The 26,591-nt window shown below is 40.7% G+C and overlaps 1 protein-coding gene across 1 annotated transcript; it reads right to left on the bottom strand.

The window, feature by feature from the left end:
* Nucleotides 1-271: 271 nt before the first annotated feature.
* PIP4P2 (phosphatidylinositol-4,5-bisphosphate 4-phosphatase 2) lies at nucleotides 272-24,495 on the bottom strand (the record flags this gene model as incomplete). Its single annotated transcript, XM_082014640.1, has 7 exons — nucleotides 23,623-24,495; nucleotides 17,554-17,702; nucleotides 16,143-16,249; nucleotides 14,227-14,350; nucleotides 9,222-9,274; nucleotides 1,546-1,636; nucleotides 272-415 (listed from the first exon to the last, which is right to left on the bottom strand). Exons 1-7 carry the CDS (start codon nucleotides 23,726-23,728, stop codon nucleotides 272-274), a joined length of 774 nt encoding a protein of 257 aa, XP_081870766.1. The 5' UTR covers nucleotides 23,729-24,495.
* Between the last annotated feature and the right edge of the window lie 2,096 nt (nucleotides 24,496-26,591).

Raw genomic sequence — 26,591 nt, 5'->3', positions numbered from 1 at the left:
ACTTAATACTGTCTGTTGAAATAAAATTCAACACCTATAAAGACAGAGTTATGAACATGTAAACACAGCATTAGTATTCAGAGCTAGGGAATCTAGCAGCAAAACAAACTATTTGCATATTATGTAGTGCAATGAACATTTGTTCTTAGAGACCCCCAGTCTTAAAACTACTTTGAACAGAATGGAATCTTTACAGGAAAGGTTTTAAAAGTGTCCAAGATGTAATATCCAGAATTACTAGATGTTCATCTGCTATAATCTAACAATTTCTCTATGCAAAACTGTGCTCTGGATAACTGACTTTAATGGCTCCCCAGTAGCAGGCTCGAATGAGGCAGATTAAACCTAAGAGATAAGCAATAGCCCAAGAAACATACGTTGCATGAAATCGCCTGGCGAAATCTTGTGTACCAACCTAAAAAGAGAAAACAAAAGTGTCAAACATACAGCACTATCTGCTCTTCAGGAAAGAGCAAACCATATTAAGGAGAAGTGTTTCGGCACCTTTTTTACTCTGCTAAGGATCAATCAGGTATTAGCTTAATTTTACACAACCATAGAACAGTTGAACTTGGAAGGGACATCAGGAGGCCACTAGTGCCAACTTCCTGATCAAAGCAGAGTCAGCTGTAAGGGCAGACCAGGTTGCTCAGGGTTTTCACCCAGCTGAGTCCCAAAAAACTCCAAGGATGGAGGCTACACAGGTTTCTGGGCACACATCATGGTGAAACGTTTTCATCATTTAAAAAAAAAAGAAATCTGTCTCTCACTGTTCTTGTTTCTGGCTGTCACTGTTTTTACTAGGAAAACTGGAAAATCCTTCATAACTCATTTAAGCTCATACATAAAGAAATATTCATGTTATAATGCAAGTTAGAGGTATAACAAGAATCACACATATGAATTCAACTGCAGGTATTTCCTCCTATCTATTTTTCTGGGACTACCAGGTAGAAAGCTGGCTCTAGTAACCAGTACCAAATACTTCAGAGCCAATCAAACCAGATAGTTTTCTGAGTAATAGAGTAACAAGAATGTGAGCCTTTTAATTTGTAAATAGCTTATTATCTGATTTTACTCCTTATAGCTTGTACAAATTATAAAGGCATATACATGTTTCTAACTTCTGGAATCCCATTCCCTTGCACCGCAGTGGAACTTACATTCCTGGCTATACGGCTACATGTATTTCTGAAAACCTGTAAGTTTTGCGAGCCCTAGCGAGAGCAAGATGTTCCAGTATTTTGACAGTGAAGTAAAACCATTTTTCATAGAATTGAAGTTTTCGGAGAAACGAAGAATCAAATTTAACACCAGGAAGAAGAGATTCGCAAAGTGCCAGAACATTTTTTTTTAGGAACATTTCATTTTTCTGGCTAACTCAGATGATTAGGTCCACGGTTTTAATAGAGATGACAAAAACCACACAAACTTAGGAGGTTTTACTGAAATGCTGGGGAAGGAAGAGCTGGTTGACCAAGGGAGCTCCTTAGTACACACACACCCCTGCACACAATTGTGAGTTTATCATGGTACATCACTCACAGTTAATCCAACTCCAATGAAGATGCATATCATTCCAATTGTAATATATGCACAGCAGCGTCTCCGTGGCAGCGCACTTCCAACAGAAGAACTGTTAGAAAATAAATGGTATTTTAAATTATAAAAACCCCAACCAAACAAAAAACCCTACATAAATAGTAACTGTTCAGTCTAAATGGGAAGAGAGGAAGAGAATGGCCATACACATACACCTTCTTAAGTTTATAAAGTTGTAGGCAAAGTCTACAGTTATACCGAGCAGTAAAAGACAGAGTCCGCATGTTTGTTTATTGGTGAAGATTATCTAGTATCTAAAAATCTAGATGCTTACAACAAAGACAGTGGTGCCACACCTACAGTTTGAGTGTGTTTACCTCCTATACCCGCAGTGCACGCAGATAAGTATCTTGAATAGCCTTTGGATTGCAAAACCCAAGTTTGCTTTGCAGCTTCAATGTAGGTGGTAAGACACCCTTTAGACTTTTAATACATCAATACATGGCTTTAATACATTCACTGCATCTAAGTAACTGGAAATCAGTTCTACCACCCCTAAACGGTATGTCATTAACAATAACAATGTCATTAAAAATAACAACCTGCACTATCTATTTTCTGGAATAGTTCACTCACTGTTGAGTGGCTAAACTCTACCCTGTATCTTGAAGATAAAAAACCCCAACTGTTTTAGTCACAAACATGAAAATTTTTTCATGTTCAATAGTTCCAAAGACTGATTTTTTTAAGTCAGTTTCAGTAACTTCAAAAACATGACAAGTTCTTTTTACTTTCCAATTTTCTTTTAGAGTTCTATTACAAGTTGGAGGAGCTGCACAAATCACTGCTAACAACCAAGGTAAATAAATCCCCTGGGAAGTTCTGCCACTCATCGTCTAAACTATGAACTCCACAACAGACAGCTTTGTCTCTACCCGCTGCGTTAAGCTAACTATTACAGTGCTTCAGTCAAACAGAATATAAAATGCAAATAAAACATTACATTCTTAACTACAGGTTAGAAAAATTATTCTAGAAGCTCAGCATTGTTTGGCAAATACATCTTGAGTCACACATTTGCAATTACAGACAGCTATACTATTGAAGAAAACAGGAACATGATTTAATTCCATTGAAACACAGTGAACACATAGGTCAATTGAAAGGACTACAGAGGTAGAGGTGCTTTCATAAAACATGCACCATCTATCATAGAGGTAGTTTTGAAGCATCCCAAAGCATGCTATCATTAGCTAAGTATTTCATCCCATCCTGGGAGATCAAGATGCCTTTGGAAGTACTGGGTTGCTTATACTCTGTGTTCAAGATGCAAGGGAAAGTAATTTTCATCTACGTGACAGTTCAACATATCCAAGATGAATATATAACAGAATAAAGCACTGCTGAACTACTGAAGTAGTATATCTGTCATATGACTGACCAAATTTCTGGCTCCAGTTAATTAACCACATAGTAAGGCCTCATATGCTTAGCATGTGACTAGAATTTTTTAAGCATTCATCTTACAAAGCCTTCAAATAGATTGCTTTAAGCAGCTTTACTCCAATATTACTTCTTTACAAGGAATTTCTAAAATGCTCCAAGAGAAAAAACCCAAAAACACAGTCCTCAAGTTCACATGCACATGCTGAGCTTCATCTTGCAAGGCAAGGCTTGAATACCGCGACCACTCATAAGCCATCTGTTACACACTTTCAGAGGAGAAAAAGTCCCCAAACCATTCTGCTCATTGATTTTCCAGGTCAAATTACTTATTATCAAAAGCCTCACCATACACATTTGGGATGGGATTAGCACGGGATGGGGGGTGATGAGGGTCAGAGAATTCCCAGTTGGGGAAATAATGGTATCTTACCACCCTCTCACACCCCACTCCACACACCCACACACCCTCCCCAGAAGCCACCCTAAATACTTCTACAGCCATTCTAGAAGAGGGATATGTTGTCTGATTCCAAGTTACATGATGAAAAAACCTAAACAAAAGAGAAGGTTTATAAAACGGGACAGGGAGGAGACGTCTCCAAAAAACTGATGAGCACTGAGCTTGCCAAACTGACCTTGGGTTCCCTCCTTTGCAGGATTTCCTGGCTATGTACTCAGAAAGTTAATTCTATTACAGCGCTGGATAACTTAAGATAAGCTGGTAGAAATGTCATGTTCAATACACCTAAAACACACATGATATTTACTGCACTGTGTAATCTCACACAGACAAAGTTCATTTTTGGGAAAGGGACCTTCACTTTCAGAGCTGTCTGACTTAATGATCTTGTTTTTGTAATCATAATATTGCAAGTGCCATGTGTATTTTCCATCCATATTTCTCTCAAGCTCTGGCCCCTCCTATCCAGTAAGAAAGGCTAGGGGAGAAACTATCACCCCAAATATTGCAAAAAGGAAATGTAAAGAATGTCTTAATTTTAACTGCCTTTTTCTTTCCACAGAAAGCAATGTTGAAATAAATAAATAAATGAAAGCTTCTACAGTCACACAACAGACCTGGGAATATCCAGCAATCCAAATATATCATAATTTATTTAGAACAGAATAAACTATTTCAGTTGGAAGGGACATACAACGATCATCTAGTCCAACAGCCTGACCAATTCAGGGCTGTCCAAAAGTTAAAGCATGTTGTTAAGGGCATTGTCCAAATGCCTCGTAAGCAGGGACGGGCTTGAGGCATTGACCACCTCTCTAGGAAGCCTGTTCCAGTGTTTGACCACCCTCTCAGTAAAGAAATGCTTCCTACTGTCCAGCCTAAACCTCCCCTATATTTCATCTCCCAGTGATATTAGCCACTGGGCCACTCTAAGCAGTGAGGTTTCCCTCTACCCACCCCAAATTACACATTAAAAACCCAAATTAAGTTTTTAGTAAAGAAAGCTGAAACCCTACTCCAAAACCTACCAACCGCAGCAACTTTGGCAGGCACATTCAGAAATACTAAACTGGGTCAAAAGAACATTTTTAGATTGCAGAAGCAGCTGCTTCCATTGTGGGACTAATGAGGGTGAGCTCACTACAAAGCTGTCTAGAAGGCAGCAGTTCTTTCTTTCCAAGCTGCTGCTAAGGAAGCAAAGGCACCTGCCAGACCTTTGGGCAGCAGCAGCAGATATAAAAAGGCATCAAAGCTAATTTAGCATGAGGCAGTAATTAGAAGAAGAGAAAACTGCCACAGGGGACAGGGGCTATTAAAGGAATAGCACAGGAAATCTTAAAAGGTGCAGGAGAAGGCTGTCCCCATGTGCCAAAAGACGAGCCACTGCAAAAGACCAGCCTGGCTGAACAGAGAGCTTTGGCTAAAACACAGGTGAAAAAAGAAGAGTTTATGACTTTTGGAAGAAGGGGCAGGCAGCTCAGGAAGACTACAAAAATGTCATGAAGTTCTGCAGGGAGAAAATCAGAAGGGACAAAGCCAAACTAGAAATATGGCTACTGCCTTAAAAGACAATTAAAAAAATGTTTCTGTAAATACATTAGCAACAAAAGGAGGGCTAAGGAGAATCTCCACCCTTTGTTGAATGTGGGGGGAAACATTGTGATAAAGGATGAAGAAAAGGCTGAGGTACTTAATGCCTTCTTTGCCTCAGTCTTTTAATAGTAAGACCAGTTGTTCTCCAGGTACCCAGCCCACTGAGCTAGAAGACAGGGAAGAGGAACAGAATGAAGCCACCATAAGAAGGGGGGCTTCAACCTGAAAAGGAAGTTATAGTGAGGTGGGTGTTGGTCTCTTCTCCCAAGTAACTAGCGATAGGACAAGAGGAAATAGCCTCAAGTTGTACCAGGGGAGGTTTAGATTGGATATTAGGAAAAATTTATTTACTGAAAGAGTGGTCAGGTGTTGGAAGAGACTGCCCAGGGAGGTGGTGGAGTCACCATCACTGGTGGTGTTCAAAAAACATGTAGACGCGGCACTTCAGGACATGGTTTTGTGGGCACTGTAGTGTTGGGTTGACAGTTGGACTTGATGATCTTGAAGGTCTTTTCCAACCTTAATGATTCTATTCTATGATTCAAGGGGTAGTGGTTAGTGACCTGATACACCACTTAGGCACACACAAGTCTATGGGGCTACCTGAAAGGAGGTTGTAGTGAGGTGGATGGATGTCAGTCTCTTCTCCCAGGTAACAAGTGATAGGACAAGAAGAAATGGCCTCAAGTTGTGCCAGGGGAGGTTCAGATTGGATATTAGCAAAAGGGCTGTCATGCATTGGAACAGGCTGCCCAGGGAAGTGGTTGAGTCACCATCCCTGGAGGCATTTAAAAGACGTGTAGATGTGGCGCTTAGGGACATGGTTTAGTGGTGGACTTGGCAGTGCTAGGGTAACGGTTGGACTCGATGATCTTAAAGATCCTTTCCAACCTAAATGATTCTATGATTCTATGAATGCAGGATCTCTTGTGCTCTCAGACATGCTTCTATAAGGATTTTTAAGAGGAAGATCAAAATGCCAGTATTTTGAAGGTGAATAGCACTGCTGAAACTAGCCTCCAGAGCAGTGATATCTTTTTCTTCCCTAAAGGTCCTGCAGACTTTATGGGGCAAAAGTGTTATAAATTCATTAGGGCTCATCATTTTGTCAGACCTTGAAAAAAGGGGGTAGGTTCTAAGGGGAGTTGGGGGGGGGGGGAGAGAGAGATCTAGCATTCTGAAATAAAAACTTGTACCATTCAATACTCTTTCTAGTAACTGATTTCATGATCCTGAAGATTCTAGATGATTTAACATACAGGTTGGGAAAGAGAGCAGCAGACAAAAAACAGTTCCTGCTTCTTCTCCATCATTAAATGAGGAAAATACCAGAAGTCTTTTTTAAACCTCTCACTCTTTTGGGAAACAAGCTGATAAACATGTGGTATTTTGTATTTTGAAACACAAAAGAACACTGAAAGAGTAAAAAGAAACAGTTTTCTCCCCCATTCCCCAGTGTCATCCTCTACACTATAAAATAAAACTATATTGCAGCCATTTCCTCATTATCTACATTTGTTGTCCCAGTGCAAGCAGACAACGTGTAACTAAGGGCCTATGTCAGGCAGAACCACTATGCATCAGTAGGGCTCCCGCAAACATCTTACCTAAACTGGCATGACCAGGTTTGTAGTCCATTTCTAAAAATATTTAGTCATTTACCAAGTAAGTTATTTTATTCTCTGCATCACAACTAATTTCCTATATTTCCAAAGTTATTCTGAAAAAAATAACTCTCAGGCTGCGGGGGGAACATGGGATGACGACAGACAAAAAAAAAAGAACGTCACAAAATAATATCTGTGACCACAATGGTAGCAGCTAGATGCAACTGAAAACAAGCAAGAAACCTAAGATCCTGTTTCTCCCAACATCCAGATATGAAAAGTTCCTTTGTTTATGTACTCTGGGGCACAATCGCTTTATTTTCACTGAACATTGTTTTGTTATTGACATTTTCCTGTAGTAACTCCTAACTTCCTCTGCAGTTGTGTAAGGCGTTCTTAATATTAAGATCTTGTCTCCATCAACCAAACAGATGGTCACAAACAAGCTATTTGCAGAGATTCACTGTACTTTTAAAAGTGTTTGAAACAAAATCATGAAAATTACTGGAGAATCTGAAAGTCTCGGTAGGTATCTTCTTGACAATACTACTGTTGCAGTGATTCAAGGTGCCTTTTGCCTCAGTCTACACTACCCTTTTTTCAGTGACAATCATCAACTGAGTCAACAGAAGGCATAAATAGTTTTGCATCTGACTAGTCAGCTACTAATGAAAGAAATTTTGCATTAATAGGCTGAAATAAAGAACCCCACATTCCCTTCTGACTACTTGGTTACAGGTACCACAACCTCTGACAAAGGCCCAATAGAAAGCAGCAGGTCACTGCAGTTATTTATTCCATCATCATGACTCAAAGCACTGCCTCGTCTATACTGTGCCCTAAATCTATGCATTACAAATGTTTATGCTGCTGGAAGTGCTGAACTCCTGACCACCACATCTCAAGTGGGGGAAGACACCAAGCAACTCATTCAAAGCTAAATGACAATACTCCATGGTTTGCATCCTCAGCCCAAGGACAGAAACGCCTATTTGTTAAAATTTTGCTGCAACTCAGTTGCCACGCAAGCTGTAATTTTTGCAAATTGCACTGCAGATATGCTCCAGTTTTATTACATACAGATAGCATGCTTTTCACTTTATAGACAAAAATACTAATAAATCCATACACTCCAGCTCGATTTTAGAACACAAGCAATATAAATCAACAGAAGACAGACCAAAAGATCATATGGTATGACTTTTGGACTGTTGCTTGGAGTGGGGTTTTTTTTTGTTTGTTGGGGTTGGGTTTTTTTTTTAATTTGTTTGTTTTTTGTTAAACAGCAAATAATTTTGTACCTAAGGAGAGTCAAGAAAAAAGCTGAAGTCAGCTATCAAGTGTGACATGCTAAAACATAATTGCAGTTAGTTTAAAACCAAACCAACCAAGCCACAAACACCAACCCCTCCCCCCAGGACTGAAAAAACTGAATCCTATTACAGTCAGTAAAAAAAATCCTGCAAAGCAACATCTCATCAAGATCACGAGTTTATTTGAACTAAGCAAACTAGACTATATCCACTACTCCATACCCGACAGGTTGCACTCCTGAGGTTAGATGTACCACTAGACTGACTTCTCTATCAAATACTCCAGTAAAATATTGCAGTCACTGTTGAAGGCCAGGCTGTGCCAACATTGACAGTGCATTTATCCTAAGCCCTCTGCTTCCTAAGGGACCTGCTAGTTTTCCTACAACATGCAACACAGCTGTGGTTCTCCATTCCTCGTGGAAAACACATTTGCTCCTTTAACTGGAAGTCACACTTGCCTATCAAATGAAGACAAATATTTAAATAAAGCAGCAGGACAAGAAAGTCTCTGAAGTAATATTTTTAAGTCTTATTTCACACCCTGTGGTTGATATTCCATACAAATTTAAAGTATGTTTGTAGTGTAGCTTTTAACACTACTTCAAACTAAGTATTCCTGACCTCAGATGAGAAAGGCCAGACAAATACTCAAAAAAAAAAGCCCCAAACAAAAACCAAAACATAAAAACACTCTTACAGCTCTTGTATCCTAATTTTTCTCCATCTTATTGAAGTAATAGCAAACGAGTAGACAAGTTATTCCAGTAACTCATAAACATTAAACAAGTTAATGCATTAAGATGCTTACCGCAAGTTAGTTTTTGAGTTTATGAAATCAGTAAAACCTCTTTCAAATTAAGAGAATATTATCTCCTGTCCTCCTTTTACAATAAGGAAATTCAAGTTCTGCATTTAAACATGACAGCTGATTAACTGCATGAAGCGGTAAAATTTCAAGGACGTAAATCGATAATTTTAGCAACCCATTCCTGTCTATTGTTAGCAGCTTCTTTTTGCCTCCAGCAATTCAATCAGAGCATTTTAATAAATGCAGGTTGGATTTGTCAAAGTTACTGATTTGTGCATACAGACTGGAGAATTCATGTGCACATAACATGCTCTTTAGCCTTGAAATTCAGATGAGCATGGAAAAATAATCAGCATGGCAGACACATTTTCATCCAAAGACTTTTATGGAAGAAACACTGTTAACTTATTTAATAGTTAATTTACGTAACCTTGCTTTCAGAAACTTACATTTTTTTGCAGTGTGGGCATTTTGCTAGTGTGTTAAACCTCAGTTCCATCCACTGTAAAAAGAAAAAATAAAAAGGTTGAAAAACTGCCCTGAGAAAATGTTTGTTGTACTTCATGCTAAATGTCACTGTGAAAACATTTTGCTTCTCAGGCCTTCTTTGACTTGTTACTTGCTTTCTTCCGTAAATGGGATGCCCTTTTGTCAGTGGCAACATAGGATTGGGATTTCCATGTGAACATTTCCCATGACTTGCCTTAGTATTACAAGATTCGCTTGACGTAATATGGTTTCATCCACAGGCACAGTATGGGCAACATGATAATATTAATACCGTTTTTTCCTCTTACTTCCATGACCACGAATATACCCTGAATCAAAATAAATGTGTTTTCTTTGGCACAATTACAGACAGATGCATTTTCCCATCTTTCCTCAACCCTTGCATCATTTGTGAAAACTAAGTGTGTGCAGAAAGATTAGCTAAAGAATATTTTAGAAAGTAGATGTCTTGATAAGTCTTGTATCAATAAAATATAGAGAACACTATTGGCTACTTACATGACATTTTAAAAAGGTGATATATAAACACATACATGGTATGGTCATAACCTTCCATGCACAGACTAAAAACTATTTGGGAAAAAGCCTTAGTGAAACTAATGCCTAGAATTACCTCAACCAGAGGATAGAGTGTCATATGCCCATTTAAAAAACAGCAGGTTTTGTTAAATTTCATTCTGCAATAATACAAATATTAAACAAACATTTTAAACATGTTTGCCTTGAAGAAAAGGATAAGATTATTGTTCTTTGCTCCGTAGGCAGCAGAAGACAGCTGCAATTACAATATGACTGCTTTTCTCAACTGGAGGTAGTTAGCACAGTTTCATGGTTAAATATAATTCTCCTCTCCCCTCCCCTCTTAATTTATGCAAAATCACACTGCAAGTTACTAGCAGGGGAAGAAGCCACAGCACCAACCACCAATGCCTCCACTGGGATCCTCCTTATCTCTGTGATAAATCAGAAGTCTGTCTACTGAAGCAAATAGCATTGTTAAACTGCTTACAAACACAAATCAAAATCAGAGGCCTTGTACAGAAAACAGGACCTACCTACAGCACAGCACGATTTAAACATTGAGAAGAAATTTATGTGTTTATGTGCAAAAAATAGCATGTGGCTTGTAATCCTTGCCAGTATGAGCAGGTTTTACTGTGAACAAGATTCTGATCCATAGTATGTAGAGTTCAGTTTCCTGCCTCTTGAAGTTCTCCCTCAGTTTTATTTACTTCTAATGGAGCTAATTCTCTACTAAGAAGAAATCCATCATCTTTTTCCTGGTTCTGAAGTATCCAATTACAATACCAGTTACAGAGCTGTTCTTTAAAATTTGTTTACAAAGTCTTGGCCAAACTGATTTAGGACAGTTGTATTTCATCCCTTAATAAAATGAAAGCTGCTGTAATACTCCCCACCTAAGCAATGCATTTTAGGAGTATTAATTCTACTTCCACATTCCTGCCAGAGGAGCAAGTTAGCTATTTGCCTGCATCCCTGTCAAAAACTACTCAGTTTTGCTTAGTTTGACATAGCAAAAGTGGGATAAGACACTGTTGTCAGTACTAGGGATGGAGACAGGACTCTTCAGAGCTGTTCTTTCAGCTTTTTAAACTGCAATTCCAGAAAGAGAAGCAAATCTAAATCCAGGAATCTTATGTATTTGTAATTCAACTTCACTTCTGTACGCTAATTTTATTTCAAGGTAGGCAACTCCATTTCCAAAGGTACTCATTAATGATCTTTCTAGGGTTTTAAGACTTCTAATTATTAGCCATAACTATTAATGGAAACAAACTCAAATGCACTTGGAGTTCCAAATATTGATGGGAAAAAACCAGATTATCAATGCCTCTCTGTTTTCATTGAGAGTTACCTGGAAGTAAGAGATGCACTAACTGTTATGATGCCTTCTGTACACACTACAATAATTCAGATCACATTAGCACTATAGGGAAAGGTTATTTTTCATGCACATTCTAATTCTTGGAGTTTCGGTGGGTTTAACAAGTAGTTTAAATCACGCCTAAAGCTGGTGTTTTTACTTATATTCCAGAGTGATTTGAAGTATGTAATCTTGTTTCAACTTGCTAAGAAAACTTGATGTTACAGTTACATGAAATTTAGCTCCCTGCTGACAATGCAAACTGTATTACTCTCATTGAAACAATACAATAAACAATAGCACAAATCCTTGGTTAAATGTACTGAAACACAGGTTAGGATTTCAGAGATCTCTTAAATGTTTCAACTGTGAACAAAACCAGACATCCATCAAGGGATTTACTAGAAGAGTATGTCAAACTTTCTTCATTCTGAGCCTAAAATAGTTCTCAATACGTTGAATACAAGACAGAGCTAAAGATATATATACACACACGCATCCCTACATACAGATGCTTCTGCCAAAAAAAAAAAACAAAAAAAAACCACAAAAAAAAAAAACCCAGAACTTCCCCTATGCTCCCCCAGGTCCTTTGGGAAAGCAAAATGCTTCTGCAGAGTAAAACATTTATTAATTTTCTAAAGAATTTCAAGGGTTTTCTATTAAACTATTTTATAAGAAATACTTCTCATCTTTCACTAGTTATAAAAAAAAAAAATTGACAGAGCACAACTGACAAGCCACAGTGCTTAGCCTGCAGCCTGTGGCTTACATCGCTGGCTTCTGGTCCTTGAAGGCCTCTCTGACAGCGGGATGGTAGCAAGGGGATGGCTGGGGGGGGCAGCAGGGACACCCCTCCCCTGTCTGCCACCATTTCCAAATGCAGCTCAGCCTCCAACAGCCACAAATCATCACAGAGGCCCCTGGGAGAGGCGTTGAGGGGAATGACTTGCTGCTGGCAGAGACAGTAACTCAGCAACAGCCCAAGTCTAGAGGCTCTCAAAAAAGCCCAAACCAGATCAGATTGTGATTCAGCAGGACAGTTAAACTCTCATCCTGCCCTCCTTTTCTATTCTACCACTTCTTCCACTTGTCTGAACTCCAAGTCTGCCAGAAACAAGTAGAAGCCTTAACACAGGAAAGACTCCTATCAGGTTACCCAAGGTAAAAAATAACCTGATGAACAAAATGCGAATAACTAGTGATAGTTCAGCTACAGTATCACTTAAGTACTAAGTCATTCTCCCAGCTGAGACAAAGAAACTTTAAGGCACTCCATAGCACAGAGCATGCTTTTAATAATTTATAAAAAACACCTGCCACAGCCCATACTTAAGCTTTCATACAGGGTGAAAAAAAAAAATTGTTGGAAAGATGGTAAACCAGTTGATACTCTTAAGAGAGCACAGAACAAGCAGCTGACAAGTTGACTTTTCCACCCCAAGGGATTCTAGCTTTGCTTGTCTATTTTATTTATTTTTTAGCTTCCAAGTAAAGTAAAGGAGATACCTTACTGAGTTGTGAGAGATGCATCTAGCATTACATATTTGCTTTATGAAGTAGAAATATTAAAAGGGCAGAAATACCCTCACAGAAGCTGAATTTCCAGGCTGACTACAGCACTTCTATTTTTTGTTTCTCTGCTCAAATCCAACTAATTTTCTGATTTTTCTTAACTAAAAAATTTATTTGCCAAATCTCAAGCTTAGTAACAGAAAAAGGTATAAGCAAAAGAGTGGTGGGAAAGCTGTATAAAGTGAGAAAAAAGGGTTTGTTTTTTGATAACTCAGCATAAAAGAATACAAGCTTCAAATTTCTAATGATTTTGAGGGTTTCTTTTCAATGTAGGGTGGAGTGATAAGTTGTCTTACTGGCAGATAGGACTATAAAGTTCAAAATTATGCAGTTCCCTGAAGCAACCATCAGATCTGAAGTAACATCCACAAATTCCAGATTAGAAAATTTAGCCTTTTAAGGCATAATCTAATAGTTATGGGCAAAACCCAGCCTTATGGGTTTGTTGTGTCTGTGCCCCCCCCCTCCATGTTCACCTAAAGAAGATCATAGTGTAAATTACAGAATTAATTTGGGCTGCACTTAGATAAAGTAAATAGGGGATAAATAAAACTCCCATGCTTATGAAAGTCCCCAAACACAGGCCAATAATTTAGTAATTAGAACTTTACTTCGTAACACTAACTCTCCCTAATTTAAAATAAAAAAAGATTAAATCCCATTATAAGAGCCCATCACAAGAAAACCCTTCTCTCACTGCTGATACAAGCCAACATGGAGTGCCATCCCCTAAACTTCCTTCTTCCCTTCACAAAATGCACTTGAGTATTCTCTGGCCTTTATGTATCTTACAATCCTTTGTTTCACCACTCTGGTGACTATGGAGGTCCTTCAGCTGTACCACTTATCTTAGCCATTTCCTGTAACTCACAAACCTGACAAACATTCTAGCACTGCTAGAGGTTAAAGCTAAAGCTAACTTTCTTCTGTATTGCAGAGACTCTTCCTCAATCAAAATTCAAATATGGCAGACCCTTATTCATGTAAAAGACTACAAAAATCATTTAACAGCAAAAGTATTTTTTGCATCCTTCCACCACAAATCCAGGAGAAACTTTCAGCCTCCCATAATCTCCAGTTCTATAACAACCGACAAATACGCCAATGGTGAGCACTATAAGGCTTCAGGGGTCCATACAGCAATGGCAGAACCTATACTATCTTAATCACTGCAGAACATAACCATCAAAACCTATAAATATAACTCCCTTTTCCTGCATCATCTACTCTCGCATCTCTAAGCGGTAAGACTGACTTTGGGCTTTATCCAAGCATGCACAGAAAGACTGTTAAAAGTTTCCTTGAAATGCATGTAAAAGTAACCAAATACAGACTATACTGTAGCAATACAAGCACAGAAGAAGCCTGAGTTCCTCAATGATGCCACAGCGTGAGGCAAAATGCTCTTAAAAGCGCTTACAACAAATAGCTTGCTTGAGTGATAGCACAGTGAGGTGAGAAGGACAATCTGGTGCTTTACTTACAAGGAACGTATTTCCACAGTGCCCACATACCACTCTAGTTCCATCTGGTTGAACTGGCAAGGCAGGCTGAGCTGGCTGCTCCTCTGGGATCAGCATTACTGGACCAAGAGTAATGATGCGTCTACTGTGTTAGGAACATTAGATGTACATGTAATTAAGCTAGCAAAAGAGAAGGACGATGTGTTTAAGCAATTAGCTCAGTCACTACCAAATATTTTAAACTGTTAAACTATAATCTGCTTTCAGATGACGATCATCTGTTTAAAATAATGCACCCAGTTTTGGTCTCTTTCCAAAGTGTTTTCCTTTTCAGTTTCAAAAACATTCTCTTTCACTATAAGATCAGCCATGCAAACCAGAACCCTGCAGAGATCAAAGACTTGCCATCATATGGCAGAAACACTCCTCAGGAAAATGAAATCTTAATACTCAGGCTGAGCAAGCCCATGAATTGGAACGTACATACCCATGTGAAACATGTAGAAAGAGTAAGGACTCTTCCATAACCTAGATCTCCTTCCTGAGTCAGATACTCCTTCCCACACTACTAACAACCGTGTCAATATAAGCTCCATATCCACATTTATACAGTAAAAATTCCATTCAAATTGAGTGAACTAAAAACGATATCCACCCCAGGTTGACTAAATGCAATTTACTTTAAAAAACGGTTGGTAAGTATTTGCTTTTATGTTCAATGTGTTTCCAGTTTAATTACATAATTTGTCTGACCAAAATGACAGTACCTAAATTAACCAACTCAAAGCAGAATGAGGATCAGACTTCCTAGCATGAAAAAAGTGAAGGGAAAAATTAAAGCATTATTTAACTTGCACTACACCTCTCTCCATATACCACCAAAATTGTATTCTGGATGTCCTCCCTTTAATCTGGAGCCTTCTATCTAGGGCATACTCACAACTCTCTCCTTCAAAGTATCCTAATTTTGCTTATCTTCTAGTAAGACAAATACATAAGCTGTCTTTGGGAAACTGCTCAGATATGTGCTTTTGAGATTATTTTAATAAAATTAGGGAGTTTCTGATTCAGCTTGGTTACCAACCATATAATTTATTACAACTGAAGTATCCCATGAACATTTTTTCGTTCTGAAAAAGTATTTGGAATGTTTTGAAGTTTTCCCCAACACTGTATTAGTTAAAAAAAAAAAATTAACATTCCCACCCCCACCATGTTTCAAAACCAGAATAGCCAACAGACAGGTGACTAGGGCAGTTGGTGTGGTACAGCTTCCATTTCAGTATCTGCAGACCTAGCCTTCATCTCAGTTTCTCATTAGAGCTGCACTGTTTACAATCAAATTACTCCTACTTCAGTGGATCTTTAAGACCCTAAGCCCAACAGTAAGAGCACTCACTACGGTAATTGTGCTTGTTTCTGTTACAACAAATCTGGAAATTAAAGTTGAGACGTGAGAGGAGATTGAAAACTCAGCATACCAAAGAAGGGAGGACAGGACTGAAGCCAACCTACTGCTCTCTCTCCCATTTCATTCTGAAGTCCCCACTCTGAACCAGGCAAAGTGAGCAACCTGTGTGTTTACAGTAATTAAGTTTGCAAGGAATTCTGAATATTAAGTCCCAGAAACAAGAAGTTATTTTCTTCTCTGTTGTTCTTTATACCATTTGTTCTTTATGAAGTAGCTAAAATGGGAAACACACATTTGAGACTACCACTAAATACTAAAAAAGAAAAAATTTTCCTCTTTAATCTTAAAAAGAAAAAAAAATTTGACACTACCACAACCTGTCTCTGTAGTAATTCAGTAATGCTCTGCAAGTGTCCATGTACAGGGGCCCAGGCTTGAACTTCTTTTAGTTTCAAATACTCAACACAAAGAGCACCACTGCTTTAAAGAACGTTATCTCAAAGCATTTACGGTTTTTCATTCTTACCAGTTTGGTCTTGGACAGCCTATTTTCCGAGACGTATCCTTACAGATAAGGAGACAATTACATTGACATCTAACATACTTCTTCCCTGAAGGAGGGTTTTTGATTGGCTAAACAAAAGAAACCAAAACACCAGAGAACACACATCAGGTCATAGCAATTCACTTTTTTCCTCATAACAGTATGACAAAGCAGAACAACTTCAGTGACAAGTTCTTACTAACAGAGAAATACAGTTCCTCTTACAGAGGAAACTTGAGAGTCCACACAAAATTGAAAGTTTTCTCCCTCTGCTCAAAGTGCAAATGTCCTCACTAGAACAAAAAGAGATTCTGCAAACTAATGGAAAAAACTTTCATATTTTAGCAACGAAGAATTCAAGACTTCAGTTTAATTATTATTTAAAAATAAGACAAAGCACCAAGAAAGCCTCCTTGCCTGGTATAATGGCTTTATTCAACAGTGAAAGGACCTCAGTCTGGCTCTCCATCACTAAAAGAATATGTAGACATCGCCAAACTGTAATCTTATTTTAAACTGTCCTGAAATAATCTTTTTCCAACCTGGGATTCAAGTTTCAAAATACATACATACATACAGCAAATCACAAGTCTCAAAAGCCGCAAGATACTTGGCCTGAAATATTACATATCGGCAAGGAAAGTGAGTATTAATGGCAGGTTCTCTACTCTCTCTTAAATGAGGGGAAAAAACAGTTTTCCTACAGATGTAAGGCTTCCTATTTTCTGGACATAATTTTAATTTATTTTCATAAAATGTAAATGCCCCCAGTAGCTGTGGAGTGATGCACTATCAGATCACGAAACTAAAACTGGCAGGAAAGAAAAAAATAGAATCAGGAGGCCAAAAGCTGAAGACTCTGAATTAAGAAAAGGGGAGGAGTCATCTGTGATCACTGGAATGGAACCTATAATTTCTGCATTTCAAAATTGTTGTGTTGTGGTTTGTTAGCAAGCTAACAAATTGACTGAACAGTATTGCAGGAGGAAAGCACACATGCAGGGAGAGGTGTGGGTTAGTTACTTTGTTTCCTCCATTCTTAAAATAATTCAATTCTTCATTTCTCTTCATCCCACCACCAAAACCAGTTTCACCCTTCTCTATGGAAGAGTAACTACTTGAGTATCTTTGCTTTTTGTCTTCTGCCTCAGAAGGGAACATCCTGCACAGCCTCATCAATAGCACGAAGATTTATTCTAGCTGCTTATGGCCATTCTTGTGCCAGAAACCCCTGAACTTGCACACTAGCGGCCAGATGCGCTGACAGGTCCTTCATGGGGATGGCAGGAAGGGACTCGCCCTTTGTAGGTGAGGACATGAATTCTACCAAGGATGTATTTCAACCTCCCCCCACTTCCCTCCAAAATAAGAAAAGGCTAAAAATCCATTTTACCGTAGCTTCATTGCAAACTGTGCACTTAACAACATGTTGGTGTAGCTTGCCATCCAGATTGATTAGCGACTGGCACACGCGGCAGTTTATTACAGGAACACCACTGGCATCTGGACTTGCAATGGCAGTATACGGAGGAGGAAGTTCTGCTGCAAGATATCAGGAAATCTCAGTTGAAAAAACAAACAGGGGATCCTAAAACACTGTCAGCAAAAATGGTCTCTAACAGTCACAGCCTCAAAGAAAAAAAAAAAAATTGATGTTAATGATTAGTATAAACATAAGACAAACGAAAGTTTGCTTTCCCCTTCCCCATAATTTTGTGTACCCAACCATCAACCGTAGTTGTACATAAAGCAAACCAGCAATACAAATCGTCCCAAAAAAGTGGATCAGACAAAAGGCTCATCTATGCAACTTCATTTTCAAGCCAACTTTTTATAGTCTTTAGAAAAGGGGAAGAAAACCCCCAACAAAACAAACAAAACCCAAACCTGCCACAGATCAGTAGCAACCAGAGGCTGGCTTCTGAAGAAAAGTAACAGAAGATAAAACAAGACACAGGTAGGCAGAAGAGCCATAACCAGCATTTACAAACATCTGGAGAGACCAAAACATACACAAGTGTTTATCAGGTAGTAACAAATACTACATATAAAAATACAGGAAAGTCCTGTTAAGGAAACAGGTCTTGGATGAGAAGTGGTATGAAGTGCTTCTTTTTTGAGTGCAACAGCAGCAAATTTATGTTATCTTGAAGAAAAAAGATGAACTGAACCCTCAGAGCTTCTGCTTTTAAGGGTTCCAGATATTTTTGTTGTCCAAGAGCCAAAGCACGGATGCACAAAGAGGTCTTTAGTCACTTAGGACAGGCTAACACAAGGGAGAATATAGTAGCCTTGGGCCCCCACGGAAAAGCAGATTTCAGCTTCGCCAGTCCTGAGCCCATGAAAAACTGGGGAGGAAACACTCAAGATCCTTCTCGGTTTAAGAATCCATGGAATGAAAACAATTCAACACAGCAACCTCTCACAAGCTTATTACCACAATTATTTGGCATGTAATAGCACTGTTTTTTATTTCATCAAGAAGTTCAGGGCTCTCCAGGTAAGCAAATAAGGAATTGGCATATTTAGTAGTTCATAGTTAACTTTTTAAAACACTAATAGTTTGAAATATTCTGCAGCCTTGGACTTCAATAAATTATTTCATAATTACATCCAAGCAGCCAATAAAATCTTCAGAGAAGCAACAAGAGATCAGCCTGCTTTCAGTTTACAAACAGCACTGAACTAAGCAGTATCTGCTGAGGGGTCGCGAGGAAAATCACAGGCTGCTATCAAAGCTGGCAAGCCCAAGTATTAAATTTAAGCTTATAAGAAAGCACTCATCACTCCTCCACTATTTTAAAGTGAATGTTGTAAGCTGGAGGGTTATAAGAAATCCTGCCTGCCCTTCAGATCAAAAAATCATCACAAACCTTTGAAGCAGCATTGCTGTTTAGTGCTCTGAACTTCTCCTTGCTACTTGGCCTACAAACGATGCAGACCTGTACTTGATTTTAACTCACAGAGACAGCAGAAGGAAGATGGATACCTTGAGGGTCTCAGAATCGCATCCAACATACTTGAATTATTTCAGACAAGAAACAAAATTAATTTATATGCAGAGATACAGTTCTGAAGCAATCATACAAACTGATGCTCTGTTACCAGAGCAAGTAAACATCACACGTTCAGCTTTGATATCCAGGTTGCAGAAACTAACATGCTTAAGAAATGTCAGGTAACATAGAGCGTTCTGTTTTTTTCTGTTTCTGAGGAATTACAGTAGCATCCAGTTGAAAATTAGTAACAACAATATTTGGCAGTACTGTAATACCCTGTTTTCTGTACAAAGACTGCCACATGCAAGAGAGGAGATATTACAAGATATTAACAAAAACACACAAAAGATGAAACCCCAATCCCCACACACTCTGGCAATTGGAAACAACCTCAAGCCTTCTAAATCACTGCAGAAACAAGGTTTGAGATTTGGATGATGGGAACAGCAGTGACTTAGCTGCGAGTGGCAAAGTCAAGGCTGCTGCATGAGGGTTTTGGCCATAAGCAGGCTACTTAACTGCTCCTGCAGCAAGCAGCTGACACATTTTCTGGCTAGGAGAATATGTAGCCATAAAACAAAAGGCATGTCCAGCAGACTGAATACCAGACACTCTGCCAAGGCACCCCTACAACTCCGAGGTTGTTCTTCTGAAAAGCAACAATCATGTTACAGAACTTCTTTGCTTTGTCCTCTCCATTTAAACTTCTCAACTCTTATCAGCTGGGCACAGGGAAGCTGTGCAAGGGAAAGGCAAACAGTATCTTGAAAGGCACTAGGAAATAGAGAGAGACACACAGAGCCTTTCAGCTTTCCACCATCCTGGAATGCTTTAAGAATTGGCAACTATAACCATCTAGGCATTTATAATATTCTATACCCTACTTTAAGTGACAACTCTTAAGATTTTAGAAGCTGGTTAAATGAGGTGTGTAAGCACCTATAGACACAATCAGTCGCTTCTCCAGCCTCATGCTGGAGCTGCTTGGCTTCCAGGTAAGCAGCCTCTCCATTCCTGTCCTGCTGGCTCAGCAAATTTCAGATAGCAAGCAAACAATGGCTGCTTTTCAGAGTGGTGCTGCAGCAAATAACATTTGCTATGGAGCAGAAAGCCAGAGGTATCTTGGCACTGCAACCTTCATGCTTAAAGAAAAAGTACATTTGGAAGAGCTCCAAAAAACAAACCACCAAACGCCACCAAAATTACATTTAAAGGAAAGTATATTAGGGGGCAGGGGGAAAAGAAATAAAGGCATTGTCTCAGAGTTTGCTGCTTATTATCCCAGAATAAAAGGATTGCCAGCTTTCACATATTAAATTTCACATATTAACATATGTACTTCGGTATAACTTTGGTTGGTTGGTTTGGGGGAAGGGGGTTGTGGGGGTTTTTGTTGGTTTTTGATATCGGGTTGTTTTTTGGGTTTTTTGGGGGGGTTTTTTTGGTTTTTTTGACAGCTTGAATCTCAGGCTAACTGTAATACCTAAAACCAGTTCATAGAGGTCCATCATGTTGGATGTGACTGGAGGGTAGACAAGTTTCACATACACACCAGAGGTTTCAGGACGCGTTTAATGAGATGCTGAATTTTCTGCTGCTGACTTATCAGTTTACAGCTACATTATCAGTTTTTCTTTAAAAAAAAATATTCCACAGTAATTAGTTCAGCAAGATTAGCAGAGTGCCCTACCATTCAGTACATCTGGCTAACCTACAATTCCCTCCTCACCCCCACAGGATAGAGATGCAGTGGAAGATATCACATATTCAACCTTCGAAATTCCTTGTGGCGCTTGTGCACTTTCCTCCCTTGGTATTCAAAGGGCAGAAACCACAGGGAACCACTTGCAGCTTACCTGGGTCAAACAGAAATCAGTTTGTTTTGGGTTTTTTTTTTGTTTATTTGATAACAAACAAACAAACAAACAGAAACCAACAAAAACCCCACAAGATTCTTTATCCTGACCTGAAAGAGGGTGGGAAAAAGAGTCAGTGATCTATGTCAGAGACAGGCAGTTAAGAACTGAGAAAGCCTTAAAAAAAAAAAAAAAAAAAGGAAAAAAGCACCCTACTACAGGGAGCAGAGCTGATGGTCCCACCCTCTGTCTATACAAAAAGTTTCTTAAACAGTGCCCTGCATCCACACCAACATTTTTCTTGCTTGCTTCCATTGTTAGGAACAAACACTGAGCCATTACCAGGATTCAACATCCCACCAGCTTACACTGAAATGGTCACCTGGGTCTCAGGTGCAGCCCAGCAAGGGAAGAGGAGGCTACTTTCAAACCACGTCCTCTCTAATTTAAAGCTCAGGATGACATATTGGGCACGGTAGATAATTACAGGGATAATCTATTAATGTACATTCAGGTGGTGGTTTGAAGGGCGAAGGTCTTCTTCCTCCTTCCTCTGCAGCTCCACACCAGTCAGGTGATGTTAAGCAAGGAAGCTCTACAGAAAGGGGTTTGGAAGCAAACTCCATCTCCCCACAAGCATGCTTCTTCCCTCTACATCTTGACTCATGCTAGGGAGAAAGATAAAGACTGCCCATTAGCTAAAAAGGTGGTTTAGCTTGCATATATCCTTTCAGTAAGGATAACTGACAGAAAAAGGAAACTATAACTACCCCGGTCTATGCCACAGCTCTGCAGAAATCTTTTTGTAAGTTCTGTAGAGCAGTTTTCAATGGCTACCTAGTATGCTAGCTTGCGGATCGATCTAACAAGAGATCTTCAACTCTGGATTTCGTTTGATCTCTATGGTTCCTCCTCACCTTTGAGAGCAAGCCATTTATCTCAAGCACCATACCCCACCACCAGTGCCAAACTAGTTAACAGGAGTTACAGACATGGACTGAAGGCGCAGCTACCAACTGCAATAAGCATTTGGGGTCCAGCTTGTTTCCAGATCATGAGTTCTACCCTGGGTTCAAACAAGAATCCCTGATACAATGCATTTTCATTACTTTTTAAATCTGTAAGGATCTTTGTAAAAATTGATTGAAGTGTATGCAAAAGTAAGGGCTACTAAGAATAAAAACATCAAAAAACAGAATTTAGACTAAGTATTTCTGGATTATTTGTTTTCAAACTACAGAACTTAAGTGATGATGCCAATCCTACTGAATTTGGGAAAGAAAAAACCCAACAAACCAACCCTCTGCCGTTTTTCAGGCTGGTGTTTGTGCAATTCATATGAAAATGAACAGTCAACACCAGCTACAGCACTAACCAAAATGCATTTTCCTATCAAGGCAAAAGGGACTAGCTTTCCACGGGCTTAAATATTGTTCAAAACAGACAGATGCTCACTCACAGCGTTCTAGTTACATACATATGTAATAAAACTATACAATTACATAAAATTCCTTAGGAAAGGGCCAACACACTGGAGCCAGTGAGATCAGGACTGTAATCTTGGATTTTAAGGGCTACTGCTAACAAAGCTACACTAATCTTATTTAGTCTTGATTCCTCCAGCTTTCTCTCCCCTCACTTTCTGCTCTAAAATGTTCAACTGGGGAAAAAAGTAATCTATTAATATATTTTATAAAAAAATTTTCCAAGTAAAAATTTTTCACTTACTTACTAAATACTTGATCAACAAGATGATTTTCCTAAGTCTGTTAAAAGAGAGTTAATACCATATCGTTAAGCCAGAACTCCAGATCTGTAACCACAGTATCTGACTTGCTTTAAAAATAAAGACACAACCAGCTATGGCCTTGAAATGTGTTTGCAAGGTCATCCCAGTGGTTTTGGACTGCACCTACCAGAGAGCCCCTCGGTTACCTGGCTCTGCCTGCTGGCACACCCGGCATCTCCGGGTTAAGGCACCTCGACGACGGTCACCGGTGAGGGCACGGCGACCTGCGGCCTTCCTTTCGCCCCAGCTACCTGCCCGTGCCCACAGCTCGCCGCACGGAGGGCAGCTGCTCATAGCTAAGCATCTTTTACTTCACCCTGCTCCTAATTAATAGGGGAACCGAAGTCCAACAATCACCTTGCAAGCTCCGACATGCGAGTGAGTTATAATAAGCAGACCGGTTCGGGCTTGTTCTGCCACTGCAAACAATTTTTTTTTTTTCTCTTTTGAAGAGCTCACGCCGGAGCGCGGCGCGGAGCACGGCCTACCCGGCCCTGAGCGGCGTTACCTGTTGTTGCCCGGCTCGTCCTCCGCCGCCGGGGCAGGGCCAGGGCTGCCCGGCGGTCTCGCCGTTACCCCCGCCAAGGGCGGAGGGAGGCCCGCGCCGCTGCAACCGGGCGGAGGCGCCGCGTCGCCCCGGCGGCCGCGGGGGCCCTGTCCCCCCCGCCTCGGAGCTGCACCGAGCCCCTCAGGGCCTGCCCGCTCCGCCGCCAGCCCCGCGGGGACCGGGCCGGCGGCCGCCCCCTGCTCGGCACAGCTCCCGGGGCGGCGGCTCGGCGGCGCCGGGCGAGCGGGGGGGGCGGCGGCGGCCGCCTTACCTCGAGGGCTGCTGTCCGGCAAATAGGGCGGCGCGGTCGGGGTGACATTGCCGGAGCCGGGCGCGGAGAGCAGGGGGGAGCGCTCGTCCACCCCCTCGGCGGCCATGGCTGCGGCGCGAAGGGCCTTTCCCGCTGCCGGGTTTTCGGCGTAGGGCGGGGAGGCGGCCGAGCCGGCAACGCCGGGGAAGGGGAAGGAGCGCAGAGGAAGGGGCTGGGAATGAATGGGACCGGGGCGGGGAGGAGGGACGGCGGGGCGGGGGCTGTGCTAGCCGGGCCTGCCTCCCGCCGTTCCCCCGCCAAAGGCTCATGAGCTGGGCAGGCCGGGGCGGGTCGCGTTTCCTCCAGCGGAGCAGGCGGGGCAGTGCTGCCGCGGCGGGCCGGGCCGCGCCGGGGCTTGCCGCGCCGCAGAGCCGCATGCGGGGGGGCGGGGGGGAGGAAGACCCTCAGCTCGTCGGTGGTGGCCGGAGGACGGACCGGTGAATCGTGGGCGCGTTCTGCAGGAAGATATGTGGAGGAGAAACGTAGCAACCTTCTTTTTTAAATAAAATTTTCCCAAAAAAGTGCTTTTGATATTTTTTTTTTCTGAAACACTGTGGTTATAAATAGCAATACCGGGGAAGTGCTATAGTTGATTTAACTGCTACCAGTCACCGTTTCTGAGGATGCAGACGGGCAGTGAGGGACTCCACTGAGACAGTGCCCGCCCAGGTGTGAAAATGATGGTAACACTTGGGGCCACTCTAAACGTGAGGAGATAAATCTACACGTTACCAAATCTGCAGCTCAACCAAGACGTCTCTTCCCTAGTGTCACTGAGCTCTCTGAGCACATAAGGACTTAATTTCCTTCTGCTAGACAGCCCACTCGGGCACCATCTGGAATTCTCCAGCAAAGAGGGGAAAATAGCCTTCCCTGATGAATTTTTCAGCCTACGTTGAGAAAAGACAGATGTTCATCACCCGTGTCTCGTGTCTTTCCATTGTCCGTAGGTCAGAGATTGCCAGGCTGTGGCAATACCAGAGGATAAGCAGTTACTTTGGACATGAGCAGACGTGACTGCCAAGTGCCACCCAGCATCCCCACGGCGCGGTTACCCAGAGCCAAGCCACTTCTTGAAATGCTTTACGTGAAAAGCGTGCAGATGTTTTCCTAAGAACCAGGTAAAGAGATCGTGGCCTGGGAGTTCACGACCTGGTCATATTCCTTCTTTAATAATGCATTTTATAAAATAAAATAGTATTTCGTGTATCATGTCGAAAATTTTCTGCGGGACCTGTTTTTCGCCAAAAAATTTTTAATCGAAGAAATCAAACTGTTCTACAAACAGACTGATGTATTTGAGAGTCTATGAGAAATAATCAAAACATTAAATTAAATGGAGGCTGATGTGGTTTATTTCTGTAAGACTTAAATAGTTCATTTTTAATTTGGTAACTGTAATATGGAATTAATAAGCTATGGTAATATTGTGATGGCAAAACACAATGTTTTCATAGATTATTTTCATGTTTCCAAAAAAGAAAAAAAGCTTTTATTTTGAAGCAAATTTTGAAATATTGTTCATTCTTTCTCATTTGGGACAAAATTGCGTTTTTTAACATTGTTATTTCCCGCAGAAATAAACTCTGAATTTGAGCGAGCTCTTATGTTACCACGTAAGGAATAATACGCTACAAGGCAGCTGGCTGTATTACACCAACTGTCTTCATCATACAAGAAATGCAGTCATGCCACGTCAAACTGCTCTTCCTTTGGAAAATGTGGTGACAAACTTGGAAGATGCTTTTTTGGTATAAAATAAATTGAGGTTTCAGGTTTCAGTCAACTTAAAAAGAATCCTCTCAAGCTCAAATCAATATTTAAAGCTTTTTTTGCGATGATTTTTAGTGCTCAAGGTATTTTATGTCCCCAAATCCTTCACCTTGATGAGGTGCTGTGAGACTGACCTTGGCAGGTCAAAAGTAGATAACTAATTTTACTGGTCAGGACATATCTTCAGCACATCTTCAGACCATGATCTTACTCTCACATGCCCCGTTTTCAACAAGAGCCATAGGCTTTCTTTTTGAGTGCTAATGCAGGAACTGCCATTTGCAACCAGGGAAAAGACAGAAAAGATTTTACATCTTGTTAAATCTGCCAACACCCAGTCTGTCCCACTGCAATTACAGCAAATTGTCTGTGTGGGACCTCCTTCTCCACTGAACTGCTGTTCTGTGCCTCAGAAGAAGACTGAAGACCCTACGATCGCTCCCAGGGGCCTGCAGGGAAAGCTGTGTCACAACGCGGTCTGACAGCTCAAGCCTGCACATGCAGCTGAGAATTATTGTTATTGAGCATCCCAGCATGCTGACCTATTCTTGGAAATATGATTGTCATCTAAATAAGTACCCATTTGGGATAAAAAAATATATGCATTCCTCCAGCCCCTGTGAGTTGTCCAAGTCCTTTAAACCCTAGTCACCTGAGCTGCTAAACATAAATAGCAGAAATTAGGTGATAGTTCAGTCATCTGCCTCTGTTTTTCAGCATTTTGAGTCCATGCGTTTAAGGTAGCCAAAGTTGTACTGGACTTTTCAGCTCAAACGCTGCAGCCTGATGTGTAGGTCTGCTAGCATTGCCTGCAGTATCCACGTGAAGTTGCATGGACCCAGCTAGTAACAACAGAGGGTTACCAAAAGGTGTACCGGGTAACAAGGCGATGCGCTCGGCTGGTAACAAACCTTCTTTGGATGTTACTTGGGCTGTAAAGGGAAGAATCCAAACATTGGGTAATGCCAGGCTGAAGACAACTTAGGCAGTGAGACCTTGCTGCTTTCTTCCTGCTCTTCTTCCTCTGGACACAAATGCCTTACGATACGTGTTTAATTACACTGCTGTGCAGTTTTCCTTCTATGAAAATCCTGCCTTGTCCGGTGGGTAGGATGCTCTGCCCTGAGCAGCCCTGCTTGTGACTGAACTACCCAGAA

The sequence above is a fragment of the Phaethon aethereus genome (genome assembly GCF_964289735.1).
Source record: "Phaethon aethereus genome assembly, chromosome: 2".
Lineage (NCBI taxonomy): Eukaryota > Metazoa > Chordata > Aves > Phaethontiformes > Phaethontidae > Phaethon > Phaethon aethereus.
Note: the sequence above shows the minus strand (reverse complement) of the source record. Positions and strands in the feature narration are given on the sequence as shown.